The 21,328-nt window shown below is 45.0% G+C and overlaps 1 protein-coding gene across 1 annotated transcript in view; it reads left to right on the forward strand.

Annotated features, from left to right (window-relative positions):
• Positions 1-21,328, forward strand: part of ATP6V1B1 (ATPase H+ transporting V1 subunit B1) — a 64,254-nt gene that overhangs the window by 21,567 nt on the left and 21,359 nt on the right. Inside the window, exons 3-4 of the mRNA XM_083185998.1 lie at positions 5,787-5,885; positions 10,562-10,655. Of these exons, the coding sequence (XP_083042124.1) occupies positions 5,787-5,885; positions 10,562-10,655 (193 nt within the window). The remainder of the gene's footprint in view (positions 1-5,786; positions 5,886-10,561; positions 10,656-21,328) is intronic.

Raw genomic sequence — 21,328 nt, forward strand, 5'->3', positions numbered from 1 at the left:
CCTTCAACAAGTTGATTTTTAGTTTTAAAACAGCCTGCAATATTTTATTATTATTATTAATTTGTCCAATGTCCTTAACAAAACCTCTTTCCTTATTCGGTGTACCTAATAAATAACACTGCTTCTGTGTACCCGCATATTTAAGGGATATTTATGTAGGGATTACATATGTCATATGCCCAATGGCTGTTTTTACCCTAGATAAAATCCACCACTGTAGTAAAGCCAGATGCAGTCTGTGAGACTGCACTGGCTTCACTGTGACTGGCAGTGACTTCCTATTGGAAGTCCGACCTGCCAGTCACCCAAGTCAGTCCCATTGGGAGGTGTTCTCATGCAGCCCATAAAATGCACTGGTCCCGGTGCCTGTCATCTGTATTGTACGGGCTCCGGTACCGTGATTTCCCTTCTATGGGCTGTTGCCAAAGCAACCCATAGAAGCTGGCCGCATTCGCAGTACGGAGGTCGCCAGTACTGATGCCAAAGCTGCTGCTGGGGGCAGGAGGGGGGGGGTGTCGGCATTGCGGCCAGCGGCAGCCCCCTTCCTACCATAAGGTAAGAGCTACCACTGCATATGCCCCTGATGCACATCCCAGATTATAGGATAAATTATTAAAGATTCTATTTCTTATTTATACCCCTTTACAGCGACGCAAAACCCTGGGTCTTCGGCAGGGTCAGACCCGGGTCAGCAGCGGTGTACTGTAAATGGAACACGCCGTGTCCCTTTACACGGGACTTCTACCCAGGTCCTGACCTGGGTAGAACACGGCTAGGACCTGGGTAGAGGGCGGTGTAAATGGGTACGCCAGGTCATCCGACCCGGCTCCTATTTACATCAATGGGGGACATACAACCTGCGGACCGCACAGACTGCCTGCACTGCAGACAGAAGCGGAAGAGGTGAATGGATGCCTGTGTGCGGCATCCATACACCTCCCGGACGATGGCTGGGGGGGGTGCATGGAGACTGGGGGAAGCCCAGCAGATTACTTTAGTGCTGGACTTGCCCCCAGCGCAGCGGATCGGGTCCCGATGGCGGCGATCAGCACTTGGAGATGATGTCATCTCCAAGCGCTGGCTCAGGAACTGCCTGCACCGGGAAGGGGGGTGCCGGTGTAAAAGGGACCACACGCCGGGTCACACCCAGTTTAAGCTGGGTCCAAAAACCCGGGTGCGACCCGGCATTTTGGTATAAAAGGGGTAATATTTTGCACCTTGTAGAAGATAATAGATAATCTGATCTAATCTTGCTATGGGTAATAAATAATAATATCTCCAATAGAACTCCCACAATTACCCCTTGGGGGATCCAATTAGGCATGATAAAAAAACATTGGGTCCAAAAAACAATTTTTTGCCATTTTTTTTACATGCTACCCAACTAGTTCGGATTTCAATACATTTTCTCCCAGGTTCAGTAAAATGTGTGTTTTCGCAACCCCGGCCTCGGTTTAAAGGAAACCGGTTCTGCTTTCCAGGATTTTGTTTAACCCTATTGCATATGACCCCAAAAATGCAAGATGAGGCTAAAAAAAAAAAAAACATGTTGACCATGGTCAGATGGACCTAAGGATTGTTTAACATTCTCCATCACAGATGTTGGGGACAGATGTATTCAGCCCTAAGGCCCTCAATACACTTGTGCAACTTCTCCAAGGGGGGAAATTGCTCGCAATCCCCTTTGAACCTCGCGGGACCTTCCCAGGCGGCAGGTTTGCATGATGCCCTCTATCATAGGCGGTCCTTTTGAAAACAACATATCGCATACGATCCAAGCAAGTGCTGCCGGAGGCTGTCTGATCCAACAGATCCTACGTTCAGCACTAGTGGCTCCTATCCAATGTCCACGACCCCCATATAGGGAGAATAGAATAGGTGGTGAGCGTAGCGAGCCCACAAGGGGCTTTGTTGCGCTCGCCCCGCTGTCTGAGTCCGGCCATATACCACACCCAATGTTTGTATTGCAGCAGGAGACAGCAGATCGGTATAAGTAAGCCTGGTGGGATTGTATAAGAAAGCAGAAAATTAATAGCAACATTTACAAGGACACTCTGGGCCTAATTCAGGTCGGCTCGCTAGGCATTGTACATTTGCTGCCCAGAGAGCCCAACAAACACCACCGGTTGCCGCAGAATTCTTGCTGTACACGAATACATCCCCTCGTCACTGACCATCCAATGATTTCTCTCCTCTTCTGTAATAAATGTCAGACGGGGCGGGCCAATGACGTCATGTGACATCAGCCTACCTCCCCAAGCAGGCTTTGCCACGCCTGCTTCAAGAGGGGAACGCTCAGCGTTCCTATGGGGACATCCCATAAACTGATGGGCGTTCCCCTGCTGCCATTCCCTGCACGCTCCCCCGCGCCCTCCCTCCCCACAGCGAACGGCCCGACGAGAAATACACATGCGCACACCCTTACCATCGGGGATGGGGCCGAATGTCTGTTGTTTAATTAGAAAAATGGTACTTATGTAGTATCTGGGCTGCCGATTTTTTGATTGTATGCCTTAAGTTAAGGCATACAATCAGATGCGATGCGATGCGATATCGCATCGCATCGCATCGCATGCGACCATCGGATGCGATGACCCGATTTTTCCATAGGAATCAATGTTAAAATGGACTGAGTCCATTTTAACATGGAATTCAATGGGAAAAAGGGGTCCTTTTCATACCCCTACTATCCAAGTGGGCATGGAGTTGGATATAAACCTGTGGCGAGCGCAGCGAGCCACCGAGCCCGAAGCGTGGCGAGGGGACGGTATTCTGTGTCCCCTCGCGGGGCTCGCTACGCTCGCCACGCTTCGGGCTCGGTGGCTCGCTACGCTCGCCACAGGTTTATATCCAACTCCATGCCCACTTGGATAGTAGGGGTATGAAAAGGACCCCTTTTTCCCATTGAATTCCATGTTAAAATGGACTCAGTCCATTTTAACATTGATTCCTATGGAAAAATCGGGTCATCGCATCGCATCGCATCCGATGGTCGCATGCGATGCGATGCGATGTACCCGATTTAGAAATCGGCAGCCCAGATACTACATAAGTACCAGAAAAATCCACTGGACGTGTACATGCCCGGGCCCCTAGCCTGCCTCTGTGGCTCCCAGTGGCTCCTGGCTGCAGAGGATATGGGTTACGCAGCCAGAGAGGTCCGGTTTGGAGTCCCTCCAGGCCTTTCCCAGGTCCCGATCCTTAGCCACAGGCTGCGCTGCCAATAAAAACTGCCACAATATCATTTGATGTAAGCAGCGCGGCGATGATGGAGAGGCACAAATTAGTAATCTTATTAAAAAGACTCTCAGTGAAGGGAAACAAAGGTTACAATTCACCGGCAGTTATACAACACAGGCCGGAGATTATCGGGGCTTCAAAACAAAAAAAAAAAAAAACAATGAAAGAAAAGAATTAGCCTCAATGTTATTATACAGCGGAGCTTGATCTGACGGGAGATTTGCCAGTGGGATTTCTGAAATCAGTTCATGATCGTGAATCTTTTAACACCATTAGAGGCTAATTCCTCACTTGTGCACTGGGTGACACTTACTGCGGTTGTGAAAACGTGATCTTTTTTTTTTCCTGTGCACCTTTCAAGTCCTCACCTTGCACGGTTGCACGGCGACACCTCTGAGATGGAAGGTTCTGAGTAATAGAGGTCTTATGATAAACCCATCGCATTACCTCAGTGGCTGCTTTCTGTGATTTTCAGCGGTGTCTTTCTATCATCAGGTGGAGTCAATTATTCTGATCATTTCTTGATATGACAAACAGGCTGTGGGGGTTATTCTGGTTCTCTCGCAAAGGCAAATTCCTTCTCAAATGGACAAATGCACTGCAGGTGGGGCAGATGTAAGTGCAGAGAGTTTATTTTGTTTCTTTGCAGAGTATATACTGACTGCTTTATTTTTATCCTGCAATATACTGTAGACAGGGCCGGCAACAGAAATCTTGGGGCCCGGTACATGGACATCTCCACCCCCCTCCCTCTAGTCTTCACGTGTGTATGTGTGTGTGTGTATGTATGTGTCTAGATTTTTTCTTCTACAAACTACTTCAGATAGATAGATAGATAGATAGATAGATAGATAGATAGATAGATAGATAGATAGATAGATAGATACTCTCTCCCCTCCCCCAGGGCACTTACCTGGTTAATTAAAAAGGTGGAGTAGGCATTAAGCAGGTTCTTCTCTGGACCTTTTTCCTGCAAATCTTCTCCTCACACTCCTCCGTTAAGCCCCGCCCCTTTTTTCTGTACTCTATATTTCCTGGAGAAGGCAACCCCGGCTTCTCATTGGTGGGCGGTGGCCATCTTTGTGTAGACTGTATGGGGGCAGCCATCTTCTTTTAGCTCCTGCTGCATGCTCAGCAGCATACAGGAGCAGAGCCATCCTCTGCCTACCCTGGCTTCCGCAGCTAGACTTTAATACCAGATTACAGGTAACCAGGGCAGGGGGGAGAGGAGAGGAGAGAGGGTGATCGCTCTGCATGTTTGTTGTCTGCTCCGAGCCAGCGGCGGAGCAGACAGCATAATAAAAAAATGGAGTGCATTTTTTTTCGTGCCCGTGATCATGGGGCCCCTCCGAGCCTTGGGGCCCGGGTCAGATGTCCCCCTGTCGCCGGGCCTGACTGTAGATATCACTTTGAAGTAAAACCTCACCCAAATGTAATTCTCACTGCAAAAGTTACATCTGCCCCACCTGCAGTGCACATGGTTTTATCCATTTGAGAAGGAATTTGCCTTTGCGAGTGAACCAGAATAACCCCATTTGTGTTGTATTCCAAGCTTACAAAGAGCAAACCTCTCACCCTGATGATAGTAAAACATAACTGAAAAGCAAAGACATGGTCCTGAACTGAGAATACAAATCTACTGGTGATGCTGAGCCATGCGCAGATCAGTTAATCTCTAGTTGTGGCTTTAAAGGTCTCCATACACAGGTGTAACTTGTCTGAGGGACGAGTCGGACCTGTTTTTCCGGGGAGCTGCTGGGGGACTTTTAGGGGAATCGGATGCGATACATTGCAGGTGCTAAAAAGCAACCGCGATGTGCCCCATATAATCCGATATATCATACGTGCTGCTGGTGAAGTGATAAAGTTGCGGGTGATAAAGCACAGTAAGTCAAGTTACAGGCTAGGTTTGAAGAATTACAGTTTTGGCTGCTGTGCTATCACCGGCCACTTTATCACTTCATCAGGCTTAATACATCTGCCCCACAGTATTAAACCACCAGCTCCTGTCATTTTTCAAACACAGCCAGTTGGTACTTTTTGTCATACCTACTGGTTGGCATAAGGGGGCCTGGCCGGCACACTGGTGGGATGCCTGGGGGTGAGGTGGCCAATCAAATCACTGTAGCTCTATTCAAATATGCTTCATCTCTCTCCATTTTATTTCTCCCCAAGCTTTGAAAACTATCCCCCTTTTTTGCTTTATGAACAGTTTTACGTATCTGTCAAAAAGTGACGCCCTTACATAAATCAGACTGTAGTCACTCCAATTGCTGGAGTACCTCCCAGTGCACTGTTCCAGCTTCTTACTCCATCCTTCTGTAATATGACTTCAGTCCCCATCACGTGCTTAGTAATTGCTTATTGTGCACAGCGCTGTAGAACTTGTCTCTAGGTACAGTAATAAAGTAATATTCATGAATGTGTAGTGAGCCTTCATAGAGCTATGGCAGCAGCCAGCCAGCAATATCAGATATATATTATGTGTAAGCATGAAAATAGAATGAATGTTTATACTGAGGACCTTTGTCTGTATCTCTGCACAGTTCGCCCAGTACGCAGAAATTGTGAACTTCACCCTCCCAGATGGGACCCAGAGGAGTGGCCAAGTTCTTGAGGTCGTCGGCTCCAAGGCCATTGTTCAGGTAATGTTGTCACTGCTGATTGGTTTTATGTCTTGCTATTGCCCCACCTCCTTCCTGCTCTATCTCCTTAAGCTCCACCTCCTCCACGCTCTATATCCATTAGCCCCACCTCCTTCCTGATTTATCTTCTCTAGCTGTTAGTTCTCTCTGCTCTATCACCGCTAGCCCAACCTTCCCCTGCTCTGTCTCCACTGGCCCCGCCTCCTCCCTTCTCCATCACCACTATTCCCACCTCCTCCCTTCTCTATCACCACTATCCCTGTTTTGTCTCCACTAGCCCCGCCTCCTTACTGCTCTATCACCACTATCACCTCCTCCCCTGCTCTGTCATAACACGAATGGCCTTATCAAATGCAATTGGCTCATCATCCCCCAGTCATTCTGTATTTTACTGAAGGAGGGGGTGGGGCTTGATGACAGCCCCACCTACTCTATGATGCCAGTCACCCACAGCCCCAGGGAGTTTGGAATATTACATCATCTTTTGTAAAAAAAAAAAAAAAAAAGGTTTATCCCATAGCAGCCAATCAGAATGTAACTGGCTTTTCTAGTATAGCTTACAAAATAAAAGCAATCATTTCATTGGTTCTGTTCTGAAATCTACTAGGCGTTAACTTCACCTAAACTACCTACTAGAAAAGCAGAAAAAAAAATACAGAATGGGAATGCTATTCCATTATGCTGTGATCATATCTCCTCTGACTTTAATTACATTAGATCCTAATCCTTAATGGCAGTAGTTTCCCCATCATAAGAAAAGGCCTGGACGATAAATAAACGATGCAGACAATGTATAAGGAGGCAAGGACGTATCCGACCTCCTATTGGCTGAAGGTGACGCTAGTTTAGCAGCAGTGGCCTGCTGGACTTACCCCGTACGCTGCTGCCCCCTACAGATAGCTGCACGTAGCCGCAGGGTAGCCCACTGCTGACCTGTGCGCAACCTCCTTTGGCCAGCTGCCAACCTTCACTAGTTTAATCCCAGCGAGACCTTTCCAGAGCACCTCTAATCCCATTAGAGAGTCAGCCTCAGTGCCGAGCGAGCAGGAGAGGCTTAGCCTGAGTCACACACACAGGCACGGCCCTCTGCAGATGTGCCACAGGACATTCCTAACTTGCTCTAGGCCACACGGATCTAATTAAAGTCGTGATCCGGGGGTTAATTCCTGCAAAATGGTGTCAAATATTGTACCAATCACACGGCTCCGCTCGCCTTTCATTTTTCCCGCTATTCCAGGTGTTTTTTTGTTTTTTCAAGCAAAAAAATTCAAAGATCCTGTTTAGCAAAATGCCGGGAATAACAATCTGGGCCGTGGAGGTCTCTATCCACTCATACAATAGAGACAGGACAGCCCCATTATACACACACTATAATGCAGCCATGTCCCCATGTCGGGAGGAATGCATTACTAAGACTGGCCATTGTCAATGGGACATGTGTTCTGCCACAATATGGCAACGGGTAGCAAACAACCCCTGAATGAGGGCTGTACAGTCATTGCGAAGAAAAGGATTGAATATAACTGTACAGATACAACAGTCTTCAATAGGGATGCGGTCTGTTGGTCTACGGCATGATGGTCGACTGTCATTAGGTCGACACCATTATGTCGACATGTGAAAATGTCGACATTTGTCTAGGTCGACATATGAAAAGGTCGACATGGTTCTAGGTCGAAAGGTCATTAGTTCGACATTGTCTAGGTCGACAGTCAAAAGGTCGACATGGGGTTTTTCACTGTTTTTTGAGCCAACATGTGCCGACAGGCAGTATTTCATGCCCTACCATCCACTAGGGCGTAGTGGGAGAATAAAATAGTGTGCCAAGCGCAACGAGGCACCGTGCCCGATGCAAGGGGATGTGGCACACTTTAAACTGTGTCCATGTCGACTGTGTTGACATTCAGGTAAAAAAACTGTGAAAAACCCCATGTCGACCCTTTGACTGTTGACCTAAACATTGTCGAACTAATGACCTTTCGACCTAGAACCATGTCAACCTAGACCCATGTCGACCTTTTCCCATGTTGACCTGATGGTGTCGACCTAATGACTGTCGACCATCATGCTGTAGACCAAATGATCCCAACCCGAATAAATGAGGTTTATTCATAAGCTGCACACTACGGGCCGATTCAGCCCTGATCATCGGAGGATTGTGTAAGCGCAGAGTCCGCACTGCGCATGCACAAGCCCTGTGATCGATGGCCGCACGCTGTGTGATTGACGGCGGGAGGCCGTTTGGCGTCAACGTTTTATGGGCGTTCCCCAGAAAACGCATTCACCGGCCATTGGGCGGAAGAGACGTTGATGTCATCAGCGACCTCCTTCTCCCCGTGGCCAGCACAGCGCTGAGTCCTGGCGAACAGGAGGCAATCCATTGTATGGTGAATTGATTTCTCCCTGTGTGCTGGGCTGCGAACAGATTTGTAGCCGTGCACAGGAGCTGGAATTACCATGTGCGGGGCGGCGGGGGAGGTGTATGCCTGATCACTGGGCCGATAAGGATCAGTGACGCCAGATGGCCGCGGCTGAACATACAGATGCTGACGATATAGGCTGATTTGACTGCATATGCAGAACACAGGGTGTGTGGGGGGGTCATTAACAAACCATGGGTGCCCGCATCGTTAATGATATCGGTATTGTGCATATCGTTTGCTGAAATCACTTAGAGTGTACCCAGCGTTACCATACCCTCCGACATTTTAGCCATGGAAACCGGTAGAGGGGGCGTGGTCACTGATATAAGGGACGTGGCCACGCCCCCACCTGAGGACGGATAGTAATTTTTAAATATGTCCTGCGGAGTCAGAGGATCGTCGGAGAAAACCGGTACATCGGTAGTACATTTATTTTTTAGCCGGTACAGTCCGTTAAAAAACGTTACTGTACTGGTTAAAACGGTATACATTACACACACAAGACGATTTGCATGGATGTCACCCAGCAGGTGATCACTAAGGAGATTGGTGCTGAGACATTATACTGCAATGTCCACACTGCTCCCTAACACCAGATTGGTGACCCACAAACCCCACAGCTCCATCCTCTCTCCACCAGCCTACAAGGCAGTGTATGGTGGCTACCATGGTAACACACATCTCGTAACCAAGCCCCGCCCACAATGGTGAACACTGATTAATCATATGCCTTACAGATGATGAGGATGATGACGCAAGCACCAGTAGCACCATTAAAACCTGCCTCTTAACTGTACCTCTAAGGGGAAATTTACTAAAGCTTCTAAAAGGGAAAAGAGGTGATGTTGCCCATAGCAACCAATCAGTTCTGTCTATTATTTCTAATGGCAAGGCATGCTGGGATTTGTAGTTTCACAACAGCTGGAGGGCCACAGTTTGGAGATGCCTGTTCTATGGCATCCTTGAAAATGATGGACAGAATCTGATTGGTTACTATGGGTGAAATCACCTCTTTACATTTTTAGAAGAATTAGTAAATTTACCCTCAGTGTCTAGATAGGGATGAGGTCATGAGGTCAACAGTGTATAGGTCAACAGTCAAAAGGTCAACCATTATTGGTCACCGGTGAAAAGGTTGACACATGAAAAAGGTCAACATGCAGGTACACATATAAAAGGTCGACATGCAGGTACATGCAGGTCATATGGTGTCCATGTAGCCCTATGTCAACATAAACACCCCCCCCCCCCCCAAAAAAAACTCATGTCGATCTTTTTTTCATGTCAACCTTTTCAAGGTTGACTTTTGCTTGTGTCGACCAAATGCATGTCAACCTTTTCATGTCTCAACCTTTTGACTGTCAACCTTGACACTGTCTACCCAACAACCCGTACCCGTCTAGATAGACCCCGAGAGTTTGTAACGCACAAGGTCAACATTGGCAAAAAAGGTCGACACAAGCACAAGGTTGACATTGCAGTGGTCGATACATGGAATGTCGACATGGGTTTTTCATGAATTTAATTCAATTTTTTGGACATTTTCATGCTTCGCGATCCACGCGGCTTGGGATTGGAGACGGTAAAGTGTGCGAGAGCCTGAAGCCTGGCGAGCGAGGCGAGGGGATGCCCTACACTAATTGGGGGGGGGGGGGGGGGGGGAACATGCTCAGGTATTGAGCTTTAGACCAAAAAAGAAAAAAAAAAGGCACTCCAACATTTTTCTGTCAACCTTTTTTTTTGGTGTCGACGTTTCATCACTGCCGACCTTGTGAATGTCGAAAACATTATGGTGCCAATAAATAAATGGTTGCAATAAATGGAGAGAAATTGCGGCACTTTTATATTTATTTCTCATGAAGTCTTAGAACCAGCGCGAAGAGTTGGTAGCTGGGCACTGAAGAGTTGGTAGCTGGGCACTGAAGAGTTGGTAGCTGGGCACTGCCAGTCGCTCGCTGGGCAATCACTTATAACCTGCAGCAACAGAAGAGTTAAATTAACAAACACACACACACATAGCGAGGTCCCTAATCCCCGCATTAACCCCTTCACTGCCACCCCCGGCCCCAATCACCGTTAAAAGCCTCCCCGACGGCCTAGAGGTCCAGTGTGTGCATGAAAGAGCAGGGAGGGCCCCTCCTAAATCCCCAAACATTATCCCTTGCATTCATTTGGACCTGACTTTCTCCTGCGGTGTCTGCTCTAATCCTCACTAATTGCCAGTAATTGGGTTCTTGCCCCGGGTCTCCGCAGGTGTTTGAAGGCACATCTGGGATCGATGCCAGGAAAACAACCTGTGAATTCACGGGGGACATCCTGAGGACACCTGTTTCCGAGGACATGCTGGGTAAGTTGGAGGAGAGTTAATGCAGTGATGTGGCTGCAGGTACGTTGCGCCAAACACGGGTTTAAGAAAAGCTCAAACGTGTCCGGAGAGCAGAGAGCCTGCCTGTTCTACTGCACGAGGCACCGTGTACCTCGCTGTCACCTTAACAAATTGTCTGATAGTGTGAGATTTATCTCTATGCACTTACATCACCATATATATATATATATATATATATTCTCTCCAATATTTTTAATCGCTGACATGGCGGCCCGCGTATTTTATTATGTCCTGGCTACAAGAAGAAATAAAGACCCACTTCTGTTATCAGGATCTAGAAGGGTCTGCTTTTTTGATGGGCCCAGGAGTGCGCTATGGGGCCACATACGCAGTGATCGGGATGTCCGCCAACATTATATGCACGTTATAGGTTCCGACATACTACTGATTATATACATAGGTGACCACTGATTAGATGCTAGGAGGTAGATGTATGAAGCAGTGATAAGGGAGGAAAAGTGATAAAGTGCCTGGTACTTTATCACAGGCCAATCAGCTCCTGACTGTTAAAACACCGTTTACACCCAAAACCCGGATCCAGTGTACCCGGTATTTGGAGCAGGGTTTCAAGCTAGGTCGGATCCGGGATTTGCACCATTTACACTGCGGTACCAACCCGCAGTGTAAACAGGGGAGGTGATTGGAGATGACTTAACCCCTACAGCCCCCGTCCGCGAGGTGAATAGATGCCGCACACAGGAATCCATTCGCCTCCTCCCTGCCTCCGCTGCTGTCTGCACAGTACAGCAGACAGCAGCGGAGGCTGTGTGCACCCCTCGTCCATGCTACATGTTGACTGCAGGATGCCACGGTCTGGAGGTTGGGCTTCCCCCATTGCTGTAAATGGATGTCCCGGTGTACCCGTTTACACTGCCCTCTACCTAGGTCCTGGACCTGGGTAGAAGTCCTGTGTAAAGGGACACGAGTTAACCCCTTTTACACTGCCGGTGATCCGGGTCCACGAGGGAAAAACCTAGGTGGCCACTAAATAGATACTAGGTGACCACTGAACAGATACTAGGTGACCACTGAGTAGGTACTAGGTGACCACTGAGTAGATACTAGGTGATCACTGAATAGAAACTAGGTGACCACTGACTAGATACTAAGTGACCACTGAATAGATACTAGGTGCCCACTGAATAGATACTAGGTGACCACTGAATAGATATTAGGTGCCAACTGAATAGATACTAGGTGACCACTGAACAGATACTAGGTGACCACTGAATAGATACTAGGTTACCACTGAATAGATACTAGGTGCCCACTGAATAGATACTAGGTAACCACTGAATAGATACTAGGTGACCACTGACTAGATACTAGGTGACCACTGAGTAGAAACTAGGTGGCCACTGAATAGATACTAGGTGACCACTGAACAGATACTAGGTGACCACTGAGTAGATACTAGGTGACCACTGAGTAGATACTAGGTGACCACTGACTAGATACTAGGTGACCACTGAATAGATACTAGGTGACCACTGACTAGATACTAGGTGACCACTGACTAGATACTAGGTGACCACTGACTAGATACTAAGTGGCCACTGAATAGATACTAGTTGCCCACTGAATAGATACTAGGTGACCACTGACCACTGAGTAGATACTAAGTGACCACTGAATAGATACTAGGTGCCAACTGAATAGATACTAGGTGACCACTGAACAGATACTAGGTGACCACTGAATAGATACTAGGTTACCACTGAATAGATACTAGGTGCCCACTGAAAAGATACTAGGTAACCACTGAATAGATACTAGGTGACCACTGACTAGATACTAGGTGACCACTGAGTAGATACTAGGTGGCCACTGAATAGATACTAGGTGACCACTGAACAGATACTAGGTGACCACTGAGTAGATACTAAGTGACCACTGAGTAGATACTAGGTGACCACTGAATAGATATAAGGTGACCACTGACTAGATAATAGGTGACCACTGACTAGATACTAGGTGACCACTGACTAGATACTAGGTGACCACTGATTATATGCTAGTTACAGGGGTCCACTTAATATATATTACTAACCATAGGTGCCCACTGATACTAGGCATGGATGCTCACTGATTATATGCTAACCACAGGAGCCCGTTGATTATATAATAGCTATAGGTGGCAACTGAGTACATTGCTAGGCATATGTGCCCACTGATTATATGCTAGGCACAAGTGCCCACTGAATACATACTTGCCTTAGGTGCCCCTTGATAACATATTAGCCATGAGTGTCCATGGCTAATATATTAGCCACAGTTACCAGTGATTATATACTAGACATAAGTGCCCGATGGTTATATACTAGGCATAGGCGCCCAATGGTTATATACTAGGCATAGGCGCCCAATGGTTATATACTAGGCATAGGTGCCCAATGGTTATATATTAGGCATAGGCGCCCAATGGTTACATACTAGGCATAGGTGCCCAATGGTTATATACTAGGAATAGATGCCCAATGTTATATACTAGGCATAGGTGCCCAATGGTTATATACTAGGAATAGACACCCGATGTTATATACTAGGCATAGGTGCCCAATATATACTAGATATAGGTGCCCGATGGTTATATACTAGGCATAGGTGCCCAATGGTTATATACTAGGCATAGGCGCCCAATGGTTATATACTAGGCATAGGTGCCCAATGGTTATATACTAGGCATAGGTGCCCAATGGTTATATACTAGGCATAGGTGCCCAATGGTTATATACTAGGCATAGGTGCCCAATGGTTATATACTAGGCATAGGTGCCCAATGGTTATATACTAGGCATAGGCACCCAATGGTTATATACTAGGCATAGGTGCCCAATGGCTATATACTAGGCATAGGTGCCCAATGGTTATATACTAGGCATAGGTGCCCAATGGCTATATACTAGGCATAGGTGCCCAATGGTTATATACTAGGCATAGGTGCCCAGTGGTTATATACTAGGCATAGGAGCCCGATGGTTATATACTAGGCATAGGTGCCCAATGGTTATATACTAGGCATAGGCACCCAATGGTTATATACTAGGCATAGGTGCCCAGTGGTTATATACTAGGTATAGGTACCCAATGGTTATATACTAGGCATAGGCGCCCAATGGTTATATACTAGACATAGGTGCCCAATGGTTATATACTAGGCATAGGTGCCCAATGGTTATATACTAGGCATAGGTGCCCAATTTGTATATACTAGGCATAGGTCCCCAATGGTTATATACTAGGAATAGACGCCCGATGTTATATACTAGACATACTGTAGGTGCCCAATGGCTATATACTAGGCATAGGTGCCCAATGGTTATATACTAGGCATAGGCGCCCAATGGTTATATACTAGGCATAGGTGCCCAATGGTTATATACTAGGCATAGGAGCCCGATGGTTATATACTAGGCATAGGCACCCAATGGTTACATACTAGGCATAGGTGCCCAGTGGTTATATACTAGGTATAGGTACCCAATGGTTAAATACTAGGCATAGGCGCCCAATGGTTATATACTAGACATAGGTGCCCAATGGTTATATACTAGGCATAAGCACCCAATGGTTATATACTAGGCATAGGCGCCCAATGGTTATATACTAGGCATAGGTGCCCAATGGTTATATACTAGGCATAGGTGCCCAATTTGTATATACTAGGCATAGGTGCCCAATGGTTATATACTAGGAATAGACGCCCGATGTTATATACTAGACATACTGTAGGTGCCCAATGGCTATATACTAGGCATAGGTGCCCAATGGTTATATACTAGGCATAGGTGCCCAATGTTTATATACTAGGCATAGGTGCCCAATGTTTATATACTAGGCATAGGTGCCCAATGGTTATATACTAGGCATAGGTGCCCAATGGCTATATACTAGGCATAGGTGCCCAATGGTTATATACTAGGCATAGGTGCCCAATGGTTATATACTAGGCATAGGTGCCCAATGGTTATATACTAGGCATAGCTGCCCAATGGTTATATACTAGACATAGGCGCCCAATGGTTATATAATAGGCATAGGTGCCCAATGGTTATATACTAGGCATAGGTGCTCAATGGTTATATACTAGGCATAAGTGCCCGATGGTTATATACTAGGCATTGGCGCCCGATGGTTATATAATAGGCATTGGCGCCCAATGGTTATATACTAGGCATAGGTGCCCAGTAAGGATAGGACATGGCATATTTGCACAAGTACAGACCCCGGGAGCTTCGGTGAGTTGCACACTTGCCAGGCCATTCGCTGTCGGGAGGGAGGGCCGGGGGCGTGTAAGGGGCTGGTGCAGTCAGTGCCCCCAGTTCCACTTCCTCAGTCACAAGTGGAGATGCGGATGACTTGCTTGTGCGTTTGCATCACCTGTAATTGCATTTGCTCAGTTACCTACTTTGCAGACACATGCCAGGTACACTTCCCAATCACGCCTATGTTCATCTCTGCATCAGGCCCACCTGGATGTCCAGACCATCGCCCTGCCACCCAAAAATCTTCATTAGTTTCACAACATGTGAAGAAAACATTGTAACAAATAAAAACTGGAGAAAAAAAACTCTAAACTCATTCATTTCCCATTTGAAGACCCCTTTGTTGAGCGCTAACGGCGTCTTTAAATAAAGTGAATTATAGGCCGGTGGGAGGCTGTTAATTAGGTTGGAGATTGTGAAACGTACAAGCTTAATGAGAGGGGCATTTTTTCTCTCTCTCCTTTTTTTATTTTTATTCCTGAGCCCGCAGGAAAAGCAGCGCAGGTTCTTGGCAAGGTCGCCCTGGCCATTCATCGCATTTGTCAATGAAAAGCTGTATTCCCAGATAAAATGTGGGGAACGTGGATGGGGGGGTGGGAGGGGTTGGTGGGTGTCTTAAGCCAGCCTGGAAAATCTCGGATTTTGTAGCTCCGGCTGATCCTCATGCTGGAGGGGAATTAACCCTTCCTATGCCAGGCTTCTGACAGAAGATGCCTAAGGAGGTATGATCTTTCCGTACCTAGAACCTCAATGCCGGGTCAGGGATGAGAACCAGAAATTTTCTGACCTTTATACCCGACTCGCATGTATGATATAATTATTTTATGAGTCATATCACTCTAGAACAGGCATGTCCAACCTGCGGCCCTCCAGCTTTTGCGAAACTACACATCCCAGCATGCCTTTCCATTGTTTTAGCATTCCCTAATAGCCAAATTGTGGCAAGGCATGCTGGGATGTGTAGTTTCACAACAGCTGGAGGGCCGCAGGTTGGACAAGCCTGCTCTAGAAGAAAAAACAAACCCATAATGGATTTTTTAAATTTTTTATTTAAATCTATCTATTCTGCCATTTTTCACTATATTTTGGTCACCAGGTGGCGCTATTTAGTTGCTACGTAAAGCTGATATACTGTAGTGTGGCATTTTGTTGCTAGATGAAGTTATATTATTTGGAACCAGCAGCGACCGTGAAGTTTTACATGTAGACCACAGACCAAGACTGAATCTTAAGACCCAAACACACTGGGTGAAAGTCGCTCAGTTTTTCCATTTGAGCTGGTTTCATGGTATTACCAGCAGATGACCGACGGGGTGGGCGGCTTTCCACAGCATCTTGCTATGGAAAGTTGTCCACCACCGGAAAAATCGCTTGGACGGACAAATAAAAGTTCACCTTGCTGTCAAAATTCAAATTGAGTCCCGTATTGATGCTTATTTTGTAGTATTTATTCAAATGTGGTGACCCCACAAAGATCGAGCACCCGGGCAAGTACCCTTTTTGTTGCTATTTTTGAGTGCCAGACCCGACTGGAACGTATATATAAATGTCCTCTTAGGACCAGCACTCACATTATTCTGCAGTGAACTGCTTTAGGTAGAGACGTGCAGTTCTCCAAATATCCAAATCCACCTGACTTTTTTAAATCCGAACTGAACCAAAACCTGGGCTGGAACTCTGCAGAGATCCAATTTGAACCGAGTCCTGGAGTGATTCCTTCCGCGGTTTCGAATTCTGACTTTGAATTCCGAATTTCAGGTATTGGATGGCAAAAATGACATGATTTCAGTTGTTTTTATCAATTTTTTTTATCAATGAATACAATTTTTATTAATTGATTTTTAAACCGAACCCAAATCGGATTCTAAACCAAAACTCGTGCTGGTGATTTTGCCAAAACCAAAATATGATAATGAATTGGAAACCAAACTAAAACACAAGGGTCCGCACTCATCTCTAGTGTTGTGTAATAAGGCAACTGCATCTTGCATCTATGCATAATAATAATAATAATAATAATAATAATAATAATAATTTCATTAATGTACTAAATTAATTCATGCTCTATATAACCTATCAACACTGCCTCAGACGGGGCATATAAAAGTTAACGCATTTTGTAAAAAAAAAAAAATCAGTATCCGCAAGGTTTTTCCTATCTAGTTGGCCGCGAGAATTTCAGCTGCAGGAATTTATTAGGACACGCCGCCCACTAATGATTAATTAGGCCACTGGAAGTTTTCAAATAGCTTAATGGGCCAATAATTCTATATCATGATTGGGGTGAAATTCTGCAACATGCAGAATAATGGGTTAAAAGATGTAGGACAGGTATATAGGGGTGTTGTACAGATAGGACAGGTATTTGGGGGTGCTGTGTTGATGGGACAGGTATATGGGGGTGTTGTATAGATGTAACAGGTATATGGGGGTGCTGTGTGGATGGAACAGGTATATGAGGGTGCTGTGTGGATGGGATATGTATAAGGGGGTGCTGTGTGGATGAGACATGTATATGAGGGTGCTGTGTGGATGGGACATGTATATGAGGGTGCTGTGTGGATGGGACATGTATATGAGGGTGCTGTGTGGATGGGACATGTATAAGGGGGTGCTGTGTGGATGGGACATGTATAAAGTGGTGCTCTGTGGATGGGACAGGTATATGAGGGTGCTGTGTAGATGGGACAGGTATATGGGGGTGCTGTGTGGATGGGACATGTATATGGGGGTGCTGTATGGAACGAACAGGTATATGGGATAACTGTATGGTTGGGGCAGGTGTATGGGGGTGCTCTGTGGATGGGAGAGGTGCAGTGTGGATGAGACAAGTGTATGGGGGTGCTGTGTGGTTGGGACAGGTGTATGAGAGTGCTGTGCGGATAAGATGTGTTTTAAACAATGCAGATTGGAGTTACATGTTATTTTCATAAAATATTTTTAAATGGCTTCAGATGACTCAAACATTACCTTAATGGAATTTTTATGTACCCCAAATTTACCTACAGCATTTATTTTAATGAAACAAAAAAAAAGCATTATATCATTTTTCTACTGCTTTTTTTTCTTATGCACTAATCAGCGATCTGAACCATTGTAAAAGCAAAAATTATATATCATTGGGACAATAGTGTACATCTTCTTTGTTAACCAGTATTTATTTGAAGTATTTTTTTCATGGTACATACTGTACTATTTTTTTTTTCTATTTTTCACATGAATTTTACAAAACAAAATTACTGCACCCATTTTTTTTTTTTAACAATTGGGCAGCTGGAGAATCAGGAGTGAGCATAGAAGGGTAACTGGAAAATTGGTACAATAGGTGCAGTCATTGGAACAGGAAAAATCTTGCGTTCAATTCGATATGCCCCTGCAAATGAAAATCTCTGTGACTATCGTTTGGTTGCAGACTGGTCCGTCAGTAGCAGGTATCATTCTGTGCAAGGAATTTACTTAAAACAGAACTTCTATTGTTTAACCATAAAAGCATCAGAATGCTGTAACATATATATCATTTATATATAAAATACAGAAACATGATACAATATTCAAAGAAAATTAATGGATGAAATTCCTTATTTTATAGCTTATTTGACTAATTTCAGATTTGTAAATTCTAGAAGTTATATAAGAAAAATATATCCTAGAATAATCCTATAATACCTACATTTATGTTATCAGTTAGTATAATGTAGTTGATGATTATATTGGACAATTTCTAACAGTGTTTTTTTTGTTTTTTAAAGTTTATGAAAACAATAAAGTTACAGAAAAAGAAACAAACTAACAATTGTAAACAGTAACAAAAATATGTCCTTACCAATATCTGCAGGTTGCTTCCCATTTCTAAGGCCGGTTAAAAAAACATAAATCACAATTTTCATATTAAAAGCATTCTTAATCCTCTCTTCTGATTCCCTGGGATTTGAAATGAATAGTTATTGAAAAATAATATTTTAAAATGTATGAAAAAATTCAATCAATATATGATGCTTTTACTTAGGTAAATGACGTTAGCTTATAACGTTGCTTTAATGTCCGTTAGAAAAATGTATTTATTCAAAGGAAAGAAATGCTCCCTTTAAATATTTTTTTATGTGTGTGTATATATATATATATATATATATTAGCATGTAGTATCCTGAGGCCTTTGAGAACACACACACACGCACACACACACACAATACAACCTTCTTCATATAATAATTATAATAATTATTATTATTATTGTTATTATTATTATTAACCCTTTAAGTGCCAAGTGAATTTGTCAAAATTGGTGTATAAAATCGCCAAGCACACATTTATATTTGTCATAATGACCTGTATTGGTTACCATATATCGGAAATGTCTTTTTTTTTATTTTTCCACAAAAAATTTTAATTTCATTTATATAACAAATGTGAGCGACGCTGGCATTTTTAGCAGATCGTTTTGCACAGAGATGCTGGCACTTAAAGGGTTATTATCAATGAGAAATTATTATTAATAATGATAATAATACGATTTTATTCTTCTTATTATTTTAGTTATTTTTATTCATTTTTCATGGTACAGTATCCCGAACATTTAAAATGATTATATTTCTAAATGTAAGAGAGGTATGCCCCGTACACACGGTTCGATGTGGTCTATTTTTCTATTTGATTTTGCTTATTTAAGCAAAATCGAATTGAACACAAATCGATTGCATTCAATTCGATCCCCATGCGCTATCCCACGGCATCCAAATCGAATAGACTGTGCAGGCAAGACTACATAGTACAAATCTAATGCGATTGACTTGACGTGATTCGATACCGATTGAATTGGAATCGAGTAGCAAGGTAATCGCACTGTATGTACACCCCCTATACTTTCGGTCGGGCTCCTTTATTTTCATTGCAAAGGATTAATTAGTGGCAACCACTTAGCAGCACTGTATAATTGGCCTGATTCAGATCTGTTTGCTGGGCTGTAAGTTTTCGGAGACCAATGAGCAGGTAAAGGCCACCCCACCCAAGTGAAATTCCGCCCATGTGCACAGCTGCGAATGCGACCGCAGCCATACACATTCGAAATCACCCACCATCAAATGGGTTTTCCCCTCTAGACTTACTTAGCACTGCGAAGGCTGTGGGGATTAGGAGGCCATTGATGATGCCCCAACGGCCTGTGGTCTCTAGGGCACTCCCACAAAATGCATAGTTACCGCCCCCGAACAGGCACTCTGTGTCAATCACCCGGCGAGCAGCCAGCTAAGGCTGGCCATCGCTGACTGTCTTCGTACAGATGGCTCGCACATGTACACAGCATACCGTGTGCGATCATCCCATAATCACGCATGCTACGAATTCGCAGCAGAGCAAACAGGCCTGAATTGGACCCAATGTGTGGAGCTACTTGTATAGATAGATATCTGTGTCATTATTGACAATAACGCAGTGAAAATGGTCCTTTCAGTACTTTTGGTGCATTAAGTGCCATCTGCTGTTACCAAAGGGTATTGGTTGAGCCTGAAATGACAGAAATATGAGTGTCCTGTGCTATATTGGGATGGGGGACATCTGGCAGTTGCTGAAAGAGGAATTTGTGGACCAATGTTGCCTTGCAACACCACCATCTAGTGTACACACTCCAAAACTGCAGGTCCTCATCTGCAGTCCTGAAGAAGACGTGTCCATTTTTTTCATTATCCTTTATTTATATAGTGCCACAAGTTTTCCGCAGTCCCTACCAAAGTCCATATACACAGTCTCAAAGCTGATTGGTTGCCATGGTGTGAGAGGTGTGTTGTAGCGGTGCAGGTTTACACGGACCACTTACCAGGCTCCGCACCCTCTCACCTTCAGGCCGTGACAAACCACGGTCCTGGAAAACTCCGGCCCTCCGTCCCACAACTTCTCTACAGAGATACTCTTCGGGCTCCGGGAAACGTCATCATCGGCGCGCAGCCTCAGAGCCCGGAGTGTCACCTATTGACACTCGCACACCTAGGTGAGGCCTTGACCTTGCACGGGGGTGCAACGTCCACGTACGCCCTTAAGAAAGAAGGAAGGGAGATAGGCAGAGACGGACACACAGAGGGACAAGATGACACTCACCATCCTCAATCTTGTACTGCACCCCTCGGTTCTCTTAACCGGTCCCTGTAAGGAGACAAGAAACCAGACACGTGCAGAGCCTAACACAACCTAAACGTGTCACGACTACTTTAACTTTGACACAAAGCCCTAGAACTGACTAAGAGTGTGTGGTGCGACACAACTATTACCAACAACCTAAACAACTTTGCTCTGCACGAACACAATATACAAACAGTACGATACAAAAGTGACAACCAACTGTCTCTTTAAACGGTACTTGTGTATTTTGGCGGCGCGCAT

The sequence above is a fragment of the Crinia signifera genome, chromosome 1 (genome assembly GCF_055691185.1).
Source record: "Crinia signifera chromosome 1, ASM5569118v1, whole genome shotgun sequence".
NCBI classification, from domain to species: Eukaryota; Metazoa; Chordata; class Amphibia; order Anura; family Myobatrachidae; genus Crinia; species Crinia signifera.